At 39.1% G+C, this 15699-nt stretch overlaps 1 protein-coding gene across 3 annotated transcripts in view; it reads left to right on the top strand.

Moving 5' to 3' along the window:
- Positions 1–15699, top strand: part of adgrb3 (adhesion G protein-coupled receptor B3) — a 111457-nt gene that overhangs the window by 64018 nt on the left and 31740 nt on the right. For all 3 annotated transcript variants that reach the window (XM_035663834.1, XM_035663832.1, XM_035663833.1), the window contains 7 exons: positions 917–1111; positions 3112–3180; positions 6162–6270; positions 11603–11749; positions 12807–12882; positions 14570–14672; positions 15186–15229. In XM_035663834.1, the coding sequence (XP_035519727.1) occupies positions 917–1111; positions 3112–3180; positions 6162–6270; positions 11603–11749; positions 12807–12882; positions 14570–14672; positions 15186–15229 (743 nt within the window). The remainder of the gene's footprint in view (positions 1–916; positions 1112–3111; positions 3181–6161; positions 6271–11602; positions 11750–12806; positions 12883–14569; positions 14673–15185; positions 15230–15699) is intronic.

Raw genomic sequence — 15699 nt, 5'->3', positions numbered from 1 at the left:
CATCACACTGTAGCCACTCTCAATAGAGGAGCAAATTAAAACACTGATTTTGCTATTTTTCTCCGTGTAATGAATGGTCATCGTCAAACCCTTAAACTATTTGATTTAGAGTTTCTGGCATGTTCTCCTCTGTGTTTGTCTTGTTGCTTCAGCTTGTTATATTTTTGTGCTTTTATGAGCACTGAAAGTCAAGTGTTTTTCCTCACTTGCGCTTCACAACATTTTCAACAATATCCACTGGGATACATATAAATTATAATTTTGTATTGGACCATCACGTGACCGAACAACAAAGTTGGAGAATTTCAGTGAATTGGTGATCTTCTTTTTATAGAATTACCTTTTTCTTCCAAAATGTTCTGGTGTGAACTCTCTCTTTCATTCTTTTTTCATCTCATGTATGATGAGACATCAGGATCACAAGAAATCCATTTTTTTATCAAAGTCTGGTTCCATCTTTATTAAATATATTTTTGCTTTTGTGTGTTTGCATATAGTCTGGAAACACAATAGCACTTTCCACTAGAATAGGTAATTTTGGTAACCCTCCATCACCGTTAAAAATAAAATAATTCAGAAGAGCTGAGATAGCACATACAGTGCTGCACCTGTGAACGTGTATTTATGGACATAAACCCTGTGCAATGATGTGAAATGTCATTTCACCGTGCAATTTCTGCCTAAATGTGTGTCTTCTGCTCCAGTTAACTCTTTTATTCATATTGGCTCATTTCAACACATCCGTGAGGCAGAATACATTTCGGCCTGGCTTTGATATAAGTGTCACATAAAGGGCCGTAGAGACTTGAGTCTTTCTTCCTGATTTCTTTGCACTCCATTTACTCCAAAATGTGTAGCTTAGTGTGTATCTGGAGGACACCGATGCCCCAAGTTTTGTCTTCTCCTGTTTTTGGAGGTTCAGGGGCACCTTGCCAAGGGCCAGAGGATGCTGGCGGGGGACGGGATGTCCCTGGTCACAAAAAACCTGCGGGACCTTACCCAGAGGAAGAACTTCTATGCTGGTGACCTGCTGTCCTCTGTGGAGATCCTTCGCAATGTGACGGAAACCTTCAAGAGAGCCAGCTATGAGCCATCTTCAGATGATGTGCAAGTAAGTGGACAGTTGGGTTATTTTGTACACATGGATCTTTGTGAGATAAAGTCATATCCTACTGCGTAATGGCTTACAAACGGGACAAAATAATCAGTTGACAAGGGGAAATGTCTGATACATTTTACTGCCAACACTGTATTATATGAGAAAAAAGGTTTTCTAATATGTCTGAAATAGCAAAAAGCCTGACTAACACACCTCATGGCTCTATTGTATCAAGAGATCTCCTCCACGTCCTAAGCTGTTTCATCTCATCATGTTGGGGTTGACTGCAGTCTTGATCCTCTTTATGTCAATAGGATGATGGAGATTATAGCTAAAGCTCCACCTCCATCACCAATAAGATAATTTATGTCCTCAGAGCTGTGTCATTTTCAAAGACACCCTTCTCGGTTCTCTTTGTGGTCTTTGTGCTGTCCTGCGTGCCTGTTACAAATTGTGTATGCTTTTGTTTGTGTTTGGCTCATGCGTTTTTTAGTGAGGCTAAATGGAAAGTGAAATGTTCCTCGCTGTTTGATGGTAACGGCAACTTTTGAATATTGTATGTGTGTTAATGAAAAACCTAATTATCCTTTAAAGTTCTTTTGCGAGTTTCTAATCCTGCTTTGTTTCTTTATCAGGCTTGTTTTGTTGTCGTTGTTCTGCATAAAGATATACTTTATAGCGCCGGAAAATTAGAAAAGTTTTATTTCTGCCTATCAGCCATTTTATGTATGGAAATAGAAATAATTTCTGCTTTAATAATGTGAAAATGCATTTAAATTACACAGTGCTGTTTCCATTTAGTAGAAAAAAAAGTAATATATGAGCTATGAAAATGTTGGACCGTATATTTGTAATTTATAAAATACCCCTAATGTTGGGTGTTATACTTTCTTGCAGGTTTGGATGAACGGATTTGTGAAAAATGTGAAATGAAACTACATAAAGAAAGGAAAAATCCACCAAACAAGATATCTAACATAAGTGATGTCAAGACACTAGACTCACATAAGCATCTTTTGAATGTGATGGGACTTAATTGGCATACAGCTTGTACTTCAGGTTAGGATGTAGGTAATTAAATCACCAAATCTTTGAACTCACTTAATTATGCACTTCCAAAGCCCAGTGGTGTGTGGACTACAAAATGTAAGGGATGCTCTTTCCCTTTAGTTGTCTGCACATTTATCAACAGTTTCCACTGGATGTAAGGTGCATGGTCTGCTACTAATGTTCTGCAGAAATAAAAGCCAAATGTGCTGGCCATGGATGGGCAACCTAGGGCCCATTCAGCCATTTTCCCCCCATAGAAAATCTATGAGATGAGGAAAGCATTCTGTCTCTGGTTATTATGAGAGCTCTATAGTGTGTGTGGGCAGACAGGAGAGCAGTCAGCCAGCCCACCCCCTCCGTGTGTCTCTGCGCTAATGCAGTGTTAAAGTGGGCACATTACCACCAGAGGGAGCATAAGCATTCAAGTAGAAAACAAGATAGCCTGTGTCAAGAGAGAGAGCCACTCCCTCAGGCACATTGTAGACCAGACGAAATAACAAGGCTAAAGATCAGACAGGGGTCCTATTACTACTGCAGGCATGCACCCCAAGCAGCCCCTGCTCTCCACTGCTGAAGACAATCCACACAGCTGCTCAAACATTCCCTTTCATCTTTTTTTCTGATTGCAGCTTGTGCTTCTCTCCTCTAGCATTAAGTGTTTGCTGCAAGCTGCAGGGGGTTCAAGGTGTATTTTTGTCAAGGCTGATCCACAAGTCCATCTTTTCTCTGATGGCTTACCATCATGGTTTTAGTGGCAGATTGTCCCGGTGCTATTAAGCCCCGCAGGGATGGCCATTAACCCCCTATAGAAATCCCTGTAAACATCAGTATATTATCCATAACATTCATTTTTGAGTGCATGATGTTTATTTGTCATGATTTTTAAAAGTATCTTGCTGCAGTGCCTGTAATACTTGTGTGTGGGTGTGTTACGTATTTTCCCTTTTATCATCTCTCCACAGAACTTCTTTCAAATCATCAGTAACCTCTTGGAGGAGGAAAATAAGGAGAAATGGGAAGATGCACAAAAGGTAAGCTTGTTGCTGTAGACTCAGTAAATAATTCAGATTGCTGTGTGAGTGTTGTGTGTCTGAAAAACCGACTCAGAGCTTTTTCACAGTTGCTTCATCTGAATAGCAGAAATAAAGAAAAGTATGGTTAATGCTGGGTTAATCTTTCACTTACACATATCACTTCAAGAGGTCATTTAGCATGAGTGACATCTGGCCTCATTTAGAAAGCTAGTTCCTCAGAGCACCACTTGATGGCAGCAGCACTGCCACAGAGACTGTCCAACTATTAACACTGCAGGACTCAATCCTGCTGCACACACATTGTTTCACCCAGCTGATACAGACCATGGCAACTAGTGCGATTAGACCATTAGTTCAGTTGAATTGTATAATAGAAACAAACAATTTAGACTTCTCATTGCTTGTACCTGAGAAGCTAGGACTCCCTGTCTGCCTTTCTTTGACATTGTACGGCAGCTGTATAGAAGCTGTGTAGTCAAAGAAATGTTTCAATATCCAATACAAATCTAGGGGGAACAGACTGCAGAACCGTAGTGATGTACTGTAGATTAAAGTTTGAGTACAGAACAGTACACTTTCTTGACACTGTGTTCATCCAGGGAGATTGGCTTCTGGCTACGTCCTTTGTCGGACACATCTCTCAGCTTGAGAGGTGGCAACTTGCGTTTTTAAAACCTGCCACTGGTGTCTGAGACAACTTAAACCCTGAAATCACGCACATCCAAACTCTGACAGAGATACCATCTGTGGTGACTGTGAGTCTGCAGAGGGCATCTGCTCTCTTGTCACCTTCACTGGTAAATTGACTTCAATTAGGTATCACCTGCACTGACGCACGACTGAGTTGGTGTCTTAAAATCAGTCATCTCTTTTTTTTTGTCCCTGTTTCTCCACGCCTGACTTCAAGTAAGATGGTAGAGAAACACAGGCAGTTCAAACTCTTCCACGAGTGCCAGTCCCGAGTGTCTCTACAGGCAGTAATTAGGTGTTTACTCACTGCAGCTTCGGTTTGGCAGGCCCCAAAGGTGGGTTGTCGGTGAGAAGAGCTCACAAATGAGCAGTTTCGTCAGTAAGAATGCGTCAGAGAGACGGAGACAGACATATCAGAGGAAATATAGGAATAGGAATGGTTGTCTCTGTGATTGAACACCCAGAAGAGATATGTGTTAATTATTTCAGTAGTTATTAATGTGCCTGTCTAAGGGGTGCTGCTTCAATTTCGGCACTCCACCAAGAGGACGTTGGACTTCACAGTTATCAATTTTTCTCACTTGTTGGCTTTTCCTGCATTAATGAGCTCAGTTTTTACACAGCACCCACACACAGCGTGCCGTGGACATTGAAAACACTCACATGAAACACCTCACTATGAGGTTTTACTGGCTGCAGAGTTGGCTCCGAGCAGAGATCACTATATATTCACCTCCTGTCACTGTTACCATGGCAAGGAAAGGAAGAGCTCTGTCTACAGAACCTCCACTGCAGCCATTTCCCTGCGCTGCCTTCACATCTCACGGTTGCCATGGAGACCAGCCGAATGAGCATGACTGCACTGTGCGTCAGACACGCCGGAAGGGGCGACGTGATGTGCTTTTTCCCCCCACTATGGCTTTCACTCTGCTGTGTCAGAGGCTCTCGACTTCAGCATTACTGATCCGCTTGCCTGGCTTAGCAGCGGCACATGTAGAGGCATGTGCCAACACACAGAACACAAGGTGTTACCGAGGAGGGAAATACCTGCCTCAGGTGTTTGTTGAATATCAAGCATGAAAGTGAGGTGTTAATTGCTTAATGCCATTCAAAGGCCTTTTCTAATTTCCTGATCATCATCATCGCCATGTCCTACCATAATATTTGTATAATATGACACATTTCTCCAACAATTTGACATTTTGAAATGTTGCAGCATTGTTCTGTGCAGCTGATACTTTGTCAAAGTGGCAACTGTGTCAGAGTCTGGCAAAACTGTCGTCATGTATGGCACAGCTACACAATCCCATAATCAGTATTCACAATATCGCAGTCAAAGGACAAAACTGCTGGCCCCCAAATCAAAGACTCTCATTAGATCCGACCCATCACCACTAGAATGACAGCCAGGACAGTGGTCCAATCTTTTGAAGGTCACTTATTGGATTAGCGTGCCTTTGATTTATCGACTTAGAGGAAAGAGCTGACCCCGACCAGCGGTGTTACTGGTCGAGCTATGGAGCTGTCAGTGGTGCTGAATTCCTGGCGCTGCATTCTCTTACTGAGCACTGATGTGTATGGAGCGTCACATGAACCCAGGCAATCACCCTTGACTTGGCAGAGCCTTTCAGAGGAGAAGCCAACCAACAACTGTGTGTGTAAACCCAGTGGTCCTAGCTCTGATCCTGATGTCACATGGATGGTTCAATTAGGGTTGCCACTATATGCCCAGTCATTTCTTTAATAATCGACTAATTGTTTGATCTTTAAGTATTAGAAAATACAACCAACAATCAAATAGCAAAGAAAATGTGTGAATATTTGAGAAGCTTGAACATTTTTTTGTCAGTTTTGCTTTAAGATAAGTTATAACAATAGATGGCAATTTCATTTCTGTCAATCAGATTATTGCTTATTGGACTAACTCTTTCAGCTGTAGATGGTTCAGTCGCAGTTATATGAACATTGTGTTTCAAATCACAAGAAACTTTAAATTTAATCAAAATATCTGTGATACTATGACCTTTTCTCTTAAACATTCCTCCTCTTTCATCTCTTTTATTAAGATGTAATTGTGTTACCATCTATTTAGTTTTCAATATTTGATTTAGTGTTTTTATGTTCTTTACAGCTTCCATCCTCAACTGTATACCTAAAGGTTAATTCTGATATGTATTTATGACTTTCTTATTTGTTCGTGTTCTACACTTCCATCCGTTCATTAATACGACTACTACTGCATTTGTGAAATCGAAAGCGTCTTGTCGTCTTTTTTTTATCTTGTCCAGATCTATCCCGGAGCGGTGGAGCTCATGCAGGTCATAGAGGAATTTATCCACATCGTGGGACTGGGCATGAAGGATTTCCACAATGCCTATTTGATGACTGGGAACTTGGGTAAGAATGAGTCCACTTTTCCTCCCAGCCCACAGCAGCTGAACTCGTTTTACCCTTTATTTCTGCTCGACATGGACACATAATCCCTGTGCTCTGCTGACTCCTTGTGTCAATTTCCCCACCCTCATTAATTTAGGATAAATGGCGCGTGGTAAGGGTGGGGGAGTAAAATTACTGCAAATCGATAATGTTAATTAAAACTGAGCTTGTGGTCTTAATGTGCTAAATTCCTATGAAAACACTTAACACCAAATCCAATATCAAGAGCCTGCAGTGTAGGAACCCCCACAACAGCTAGCTCTTAACTAGAGCTACAGTATAAAGACAAAATACACACAGCACTCTTATAATAGTAATTATATTTTTATAGAGTGCAGTAGATTGTGTTTACCAGCATTGTTCACTGTATAAACATAATATCATATATATATATATATATAGACAGTTTCTATTAATTAATAGTTCAGATCAGTTTTTCACAATAATCAAATAAAGTATTTGTGGCATATTTGAAGGTGAAGTAATTCTGTACTGCAGATAAAGACATGATTAGCAAAGCGTAACCCTAAAGCATGTTGTGCAGAAGTGTGGCAGCATAAAACAGATTGTCAGTTTCTTGCGAGATTAGCAGTTATTTAAAAGACATTTTGTGGGAGTGTCTGATAAAAGTCTATAAAATGGGAAGTTATTCTTTGCAGCTGTAATGAGCTTGCTAACATTTTTTTTCTGCACCACTGATTGTGGTCCAGATTATAACTCCCCCTCTTTGGGAAAAAAGGTCTCTGGATATGAGTCTTTGAGCAGTATTTCTCTTCCCTAATGTTCTCATGGGTTTTTTTCACTTCTGTCGCGCAGCCTCTTGGATGATCTGAGGTCTCTGTGGCATTTCATTTCTTACTCAGCCATAAATGGTGTCTTACTGGAATGGAATAATAGAATTGCGGTCGTGATTTATTCATGCAAGTGAATGTGAGCATGTACAGCTGTGCTGGTAGGCAATGCCTCTGGAGGAGTGAGGTTTCTTCCTTGTATTCTTTACAATGGCTAACATTTGACCCACTTATAAAAAACACTCACACTCAGTTTCTCTTTATGGTTTATGATTTCCATAATGATGAATAGGTAGCCCCAAAGAATAGCACACCAAACATGGTACAATGAATGCGCCCATCAAAATGCCATTACGAAACACCATGAGAGGCAAATTAAGTAATGGACACTTGGAAATAAGGCTTGAATGCATTCCGTAATGCCAAGCATTAATGACTTCTTTCACAGATGTGAGAATGTTCTCCTGTTTTATACTTATTCCAATTTGGCTTAATAGTGGTGGTCCAATCTCACTTCCTCTTTATGCTGGGAAAAAGCATTAACACATGAGCCCAGCTTCGTACACAATGTGCAATCTATTCTGTGAAACTGGCTCTAAATTTACAGTTAAGTGTTTCATCCAGATTCATACAAATGCTTTGTATTGCATAGCCAAACTTGCATATGAAATATTCTTATTATATTAGTCAGGCGTATGACTGTCTGGTCTGCTCAAATCTGTGGGACTATGGATGAAACTGTGTCCATCCATCAGATATGATATGACATGGAGTGATGATGCAACTCAGTATTTTGTTGAAGTCTTAAAAAAGCACTGACTGGAATAATCAGGGCCCATTCTTGAAGGACTATACTGTAGTTATTGCATGAGTTTTTAAATCACATATCACATATATTTTACTGCTCACTATTTTCCAAGCATACATTTATTTTTAGTTTTTTTTTAGTTCTATTAGTTTTTATTGAATTCATACAAAATTGAATTACAAAAACATAAGTAGTCCACTACAGTAACACTAATGTCTCTACGCTTATTTTCTTGCCCATTTTCATGATATATTGTTGTGCAGTACAGCATTTGAAGGGGCATCGATTTCAAAATTGATTTCACTGAATTGAAAAGTCTTCCCTGCTCTGTCTAATGACATTTTTTTTACATGAATAAGTGATAGATAACCTGCAAGTTTATTCTCATGTGCGTACTGAAATATTGGCATTGGTTGCCTGTAAGATGGCAGAACCTCTTACAAAAATCTAGAAGACTGTGATATTATGTTTGGCAATGATACAGTACATATTTTAGTAAATGTGCTTAAACTTGCAGCAGAGTGCCAGTAAGTCTAAATAACACTAAATTAGTTTCATCCACACTGTTCTACTCTGATTGCCCTAATGAGGAAACTATACTATAATCAATAGTAATTTATTCAAAGTGTGATGAAACCTGAAAGATGGCACACCTTTACTGACTGGATCCCAACATTGACATCCAAGCGGATATTGATTCCACCCTAAAGCAGTTTAAATTACACTTAAGAGAAGGGAACAACATATTTCAGTAACATTTGACTTTTTCTCTTATGTAGCAACAATTGAACAATATGAGCTAATGAAGCAAAGTATTTGAGCCACACTTCTAGAACCATTAATTGATAATTAGTAAGGTTTAATTAAATTACTTCTTTTTCCTAGTTCTCCACAATAATGAATATGGCTTTCAAAGGGAAAGTGCATCAAAGGCATTAAGAACTTTTTGAAAGCAAGTAGCTTTTTTGCTTCTCATAGTTCTCCAGGTGTGACTGAAGTCTTCCTGATTACTCCTTGTTAATGAGTTGCAGCTGTGTTGTATCATCAGTTTCACTAATAAAGCAGACAGGCCCTAATTTTTTTCAGACTAATTCAGTTGAAATACACAAAACTGACTAAATTCTTAGTCCCAGGACTCTTTGAAAACTCTTTTTAATTCTCATCCTCTATAAGTACATTGCTTCCTGTTCTTTTTTACCCCATTAAAAGGCTTATGATTATGATGATGATTTTTTTTTCTTTTGTAACTCATAGAAAGGAACGAATAGATATAGTGGCTGAACACATACAATTTTTGTATATTTGTACAGGAAGGAATAGGGGGAAATGTGTTTTGTGATGGATCATTTTTTCATCAAACACTGAGGAACATGTGTGAACCTCTTATGTAGTGGTAGTCTTAAGTACTATGTGAATGCTGGAAGTACAGACATATTATCAATTCGGCAATGCAAGGCCCAGGCAGGCACATTTCTGGAGCGGCTTTCTGAAAAATCTCACTGTAGCACTGAGGGGCCATTTGGCTTTTGAGCAATTATCTGAAGATGTGGCAGTAATGAGCTGCCTCTGGCTAGAATCAACCAGACCCTTACTGGCTGCTGGTGAAAATATATAAAGGTCTTGAAGGGAGACATTTTTAGTGCAAGAACTGACTACATGTTTTACCTGTCTGTTGTAAATGTCAGAATAAATGTCTGCTTTTTGTGCATGTTTTCGATTTTGCCATTATAGTCAAAAACTTAGACTCACAGACATAGGCTGTTTATATAAAATGTGCATTCATCCATTCACATTTTACTGTGTATTTGGAAAATAACTCAACTTACCAAACTCAATTTTGATAATACATGCCTAGGACATGGAAAACAGAGTTTTCAGGATAATATTTTTACCCCTGGACATAGCACAGGCTTTGCCAGCCAGCCACACAGTAATTTCAGCTCACGTGGCCCTTTTGATTAAAGGAATGGAAAGTTTTGTGGATCCATCGGCGGAAGCCAAGTGGAGAGCATCTGGCTGAGTAAGATATTGCGGCATCATTTCGTCACTAATTTATGGCAGCCTCTTGACACCTAGATAAATACTGGCTGTCACCGGTGCATCGTCCTCTGTCCTCCTACTTTTAGTCAAATAACCTTGATTGCAAAAGGTTCTCCACTCCAGCAACTTATTCTCCCTCCTTACAAGCAAACACTTGGAGGACAAAGTGAAGCTTGGGACATGTTAGAAAATTAAACACCGCTTTGAAGGTGAAATACATCATGCCTGTTTGACATTTTTGTTCTGGCTGTCTATTGTGAGGCTGTGCTTCATGGTCGAGAGAATATTTTGACATTATAGTGATTAATTGCAATTACACACGCGTACAATGGCTGTGGATGCTCATTAATTTATTTTCCGTGCAAAATGTTTGTGTTGTTTTACTTCAACAGTTTACCTAATGCTGAACCTCTCGTGAATGCATTCAGATGTAATGACCAATGCTTTAATTCCCTCTTATGAAAATGAGCCATGCAGAATGCACTGAATTGGTGTTCAGAGGCATCACAATCCTAAATTATCACTTTATTTGTGCTGTCTAGCCCCATCAGGCAAGTGCAAAGCCCCATTTACCTGCAGAATTACCCAGAACTCTGAAAGAACTCTTCCTAGCACCCTGTTGTGTTTCACAGTGTGCCCCATGACTAAAAACCCAAACACAAATACACACACGCTTACCACTCCTGCTCCCAACATCTGGTGCTGTGAACAGGCCTCTTTGCAAATTCGGGGTCTCGTGGCGCTTTGTGATTTCATGCCCGTTGCTGGATCATCCGAAACACACAGACACACCTTCTGTCACAGATTTCACTCAAACATGGAGTCTTGCCAGGATTCAAATTGTATTATTGGCAGAGCACGAGGAACAATAGAGCTTTTACATCAATGGTAGGATTAGCCTCAGATTCCCCTCGCTGAAGCACCACCTGACCGGGACTGGATGCGATATCAGGTGGAGAACAGTACATCTTTATGCTCCCCTTGTAATGTTAAGACCTTTTCAGTCTATCCTGGGAATTTCCCTTGTCGTGGCCTTGGTGCAGAGACTGTTCTTTTAAGGCACCTCAGCTGGGAGGTGAGAAAAGAAAAGAGTAATTAAGGATATTACCTGTCTACCAGTTGTCAGGTGCCAGTTGCAGCTTTTATTTTGCACATAGTGGTAAATGTATAAATAAATAAACTAAAAACCGATTTAGGCATGTTTTGATTATATATATATCATAGATACATATTATACTATTATATAGGTATATTCACATGTACAATGCAGCTTGATAAAGGAAAATAAGTATTTCTGAAATTATAGACCTGTCAATAATACACTAGATAATATATGTCATTGTTGTGTTTTTCTGGTTTATATTTGAATTACAGATTGCGCCTTTAAAGAGTAACGCAGGGGTGTTGTAGCACAACTTATGAAGGATGAAAGTTTCAGCTCCGTTGTGCAGCAAATATAAATACTTCACATATAAACACACTGATACAGTGTGTACAAGGCGGTATAAACGTGAATGAGATTTATTTAATTACTGGCTGACTTTTTGGTAAATTGATCTTGGGTGCCTCTCCATGAGAGAACAAACTCATAAATACTCTAAAGTATATTGATCATCAGTATTTCTTCGTTGGTCTGTGTGTTTAAATTCTGCAGTGGCCAGCATCCAGAGACTTCCAGCAGTGTCTGTGATGACTGACATCAACTTCCCCATGAAGGGTCGTAAAGGCATGGTTGAATGGGCCAGGAACTCCGAAGATAAAGTAGTCATCCCAAAGGGCCTCTTTGTTTCCCAGTCAGCAGGTATGTGACTGAATATATTTCAAGAACCATTCTAGTTCTCGTCCAAGACATCTTCCTTTAGGACTCCACATACTTTATTTATTTCTCTTGAATATATATGTAAAGTTTACTTCTGTATAAAAGTTGCAGTAACATGTATAGAATCTGCAGAGGAAACTGTTGTAGAAATGTAGGATTAATGCATAGTGAATAGACAATGATGGATTTATTGGCCACTGTTGAGGAATGAAAAATAAATATCTTGGCATCTCAGCAAAAGCTGGATGATTTTAGTTGAATTGCTTTGTCTGAAAACTTACAATAAGACTTTCACACAGACACATCAGTCTTCTGCTGCAGGTATTTTCTTAATGTTTTATGCTACATCACCCTTTGTTTTGGGAAAGTGAAATAATGCTACAAGCTTCCGAACAAAGCCAGTTTGCTTGCCTGTGCTTGTTCAGTCGCTGAGTTTTCCATTGACTCAGCATTTTCAGCATCCTTTCAAACACTGCCAGTCGCCACTGTATATCGCAATCCAGAGCCAGACAATTTGGTTAATTGGTGTAATCAGTCTTATCTGGAATATATCAAAGATAACAAAACAAGGGATTGATTATGAATCTGTGCCACGTGCCTAATCCCAGCCACTCTAATTATTTGGACAGTGCAAGAAGCTGATTGTACAGGAGACTTTAGCACTCCTCTGACTGGAGTCAACAAAGTCTGTTGCAAAAAGTTGCAAAAAGTGCTCTTCGTTAAAGAAAAATCTTGTTTTCTTAGAGTGTTATTGGCAGAAACTGCTTTGGCACTGCAAACTAGCAGGTTTACTTAAGCCAAGTGTTACTCCCAATTAAAACTTCCCTTTGAATTGTGAAAATTCACTGTGTTATTGGAAGGCAAAACTTACAGTATTAAATATATACAGTATGGACGAGGTTGAATTTTTGCTTTTTAACTGAAAGTCTGGCAACAAGGTCCACTTGTATAATGAAGTTTGGTGATACTACAATAAAGGAAGTCTATTGGTATAAAAAACAGACAATAGTGTTAATTAATTGTTCATTTTTCTCCTTAGATATGGAAGGATCGCCTGTCTTCATTATGGGAACTGTTCTCTACAAGACTCTTGGACTCATGCTACCTTCACCAAAGTAAGTGCAGCATATCTCCTTGTCTATATTTTCTGGTCTGCTGGCAAGAGGAAATATGAGACAGATTTAATCCTTTGGAAGCGGCAGAGGTGTCCATTTTTATTCAGAGTTGTAGATCAAGTCTTAAAACCAGGCTGTGCCTGACTCCAGTGTCCCTAAAATGTTCCACTCCAAACTTTCAACAGGAGAAAGTGCTTTTGCTTTTGTTGCATATGTTATTTTAAGTTTAAAGATACTTTTTATTCATAATTATAGTAATTTTGTCCTTGCTGATAATATCATATTTTTGCATATATAAAACTTAGAGAAATCAGTTTGTTTGTGTTGACTCTAATTTTGTAAATGAAACATATTCACTGTAGCATGGAATATGTAGTTAATTAAGGATGACATTAGTGTCTGGAAAAGCAGCGGGATGTCTCAAACAAACACCTGGTGTCAGGCCCCAATCAACAAGTCCCTGGCACCAATGTCCCAAGGACAGAGCGGTCATTCTAGGACTGGCCAGGCCAGCTGTCACAGGTGGAACAGCAGCCCTCTGTGCACATGTGGAGTGGAGCTCATAATGGGACGCTGAAGCTCGCCCTTTCCAAACAGATCCAGTGGCAACTGTTTAAGATTTCCATTCGCCAAATTTTAAGCTTGAGAAGTTTCAAAGGAGAAAATAACTTTGTTTGCTACCAAATGTCAGACGCCTCTCAGTGCACTTAGAGAGAGATAAAGTACTTATCCATTTACTCCATTGATTTCCATTTTAAAATAACAGACTTGTACCATATAACAAAGTCAGATAAAAATATTCTCAGCTCAAGCGGTGCTGGTAGGAAAGGGGGCTGCTGCAGTATCACCTCTACTTTCCTTTGTGAAGCTGACAGTTTTCTTCCTAGTGGGAAGTGCTCACAGATTGCAGCTTCTAATAAAAAGAATATTCTGTCAACTATACAATAGCTGGTGATGATTTTGGAAACAGGACTGTAATGCCAGATTTTTAAAAGCGTAGGATACAAAGAAACATCTCGTTCGGATCAGACGAGCCTTTGATTTGTACTCTCTGTTTTCTGGTCTACTTAGATGTTTTGAACACCATCACTGGCAAATGTCCTGTATAGCTGCTTTGACGTCTAATGGACAGTTTTTTTTCAATCCTCCTGTTATTGAGTGTATACAACCTGCACTAGAGAAAATACTTTAGACCAATACTTGACTAGTTTAAAAATGATTTCAAAGAACTTGCACTCTATATTTTAGATTATTAGATTAGCCAGCAGAGAGAAACTTTAAATTCAAAATATGTGCAGAAAATCTTTTCAAGAGCCCCAAATCAGGTTTTAAAACCAGTGTTCCTTATAGATCCCCCATAAATCTCACTGACTCTGCACTTAAATGTAATCCGTGTTAATCTTCACGGAGCATGAAAAGAGGTGTTTGAAGTAAAAATCAAAGTTAAAGCTTTGAACACTAGAAATGTTGCCACATTTTTTACTTAGAAGTTCCATGTAACATTTATAGGGATATCCAGTAAGATAATACAGTTAAGCATATATAGCAAACATGCGCCTCTACTTTACCACATTGTGTTAGAAAGTGAAGTAAATTGTTGCACATTTGACCCTCATTGACAATTAAACATTGTGTTACAGTTACATCCAATTATTTTCTAACTTTTCTGCATCTTTGTTTGCCTCAGGAACCACACGGTTGTCAACTCCAAGGTCATTGCTGTGACTGTGAAACCTGAGCCCAAGGCAACTGAATCCCACCTGGAGATTGAACTGGCTCACCTGGCAAATGTAAGAAAAAAATTATTGTATAGATCAACGAATGAACACATTGATTGCACCTATGAATATCACTTTTTATTAGTTAGTTTCGCTATAAAAGATTCAAGGTTTCTCTTTTCACACTATAGAAAGAGTTTTTGTCTGTTGACTGGATGTTCGATAATGACCAGAGCACATATCACCACCCATTAGCCAACACACAATGGTGGTTAATTGGCTTGATAATTAATTTGCAAGCACCCGGTGTCAGAAGAGTGTGCCTCAGTCAGATAATTACATGGACAATCCTTTTTATGATCCAGGCCTTTTTATTCATCTTGAAGATTAAGTGCATGTAAGTCTGACAGCGTCAGCACGTGTGTGTGCGTCTGATGGTTTGATCCACACATGAAACACCTTTTCAATGACATCTACGTAGAAGGACAAACATACAGTTGATTTATAATGATAATGATTATAATGATGATAAATTATCATAATAATTCACTTGATAAACATTTTGTCCTTTTTTCTGCCTTCCAGGGAACAATGAACCCTTACTGTGCACTGTGGGACAGCACCATAATGTAAGTGGGCACGCACTTTCACTCTCCTTAGTTTTTGTAGGGATTCCTGGGTTTGTTGTCAGTTACTACTTAAATATCAAGGTAATTGTGTGGTTTTCAGGATACAGGATACAACACTTTTTTATATTACTTTTCTGTTACATCTCTGAAAGTTAGTTAGTGTGCATCCTCCCTTCATCTTCAACAATCAGGAACGCATGTCCCTTGTGCATGTCTTTGCAAAGAAGCTGGGTAACCCAATAGCACAGCACACAAGCAAGAGAGCTGGATAAATAACCTGCAAAATAAAATTATACATTAAACCCTTATCATGGGTAAACACAATAATAGAAATGTTGTGTGAGATAACACAGCCCTCTACAAAATCCTGGCTATGAATGAACAGTTGTGAAGTATATGATATGATGTTAAGGCTGTTGCCGAGACTCTAACATGTGTTGATTTAAGCCAGTTGTTATTCAGCTTGTGCA

Source organism: Morone saxatilis, unplaced genomic scaffold (assembly GCF_004916995.1).
Source record: "Morone saxatilis isolate NCDOM2014 unplaced genomic scaffold, NCSU_SB_2.0 Contig19, whole genome shotgun sequence".
NCBI lineage: Eukaryota > Metazoa > Chordata > Actinopteri > Moronidae > Morone > Morone saxatilis.
Note: the sequence above shows the minus strand (reverse complement) of the source record. Positions and strands in the feature narration are given on the sequence as shown.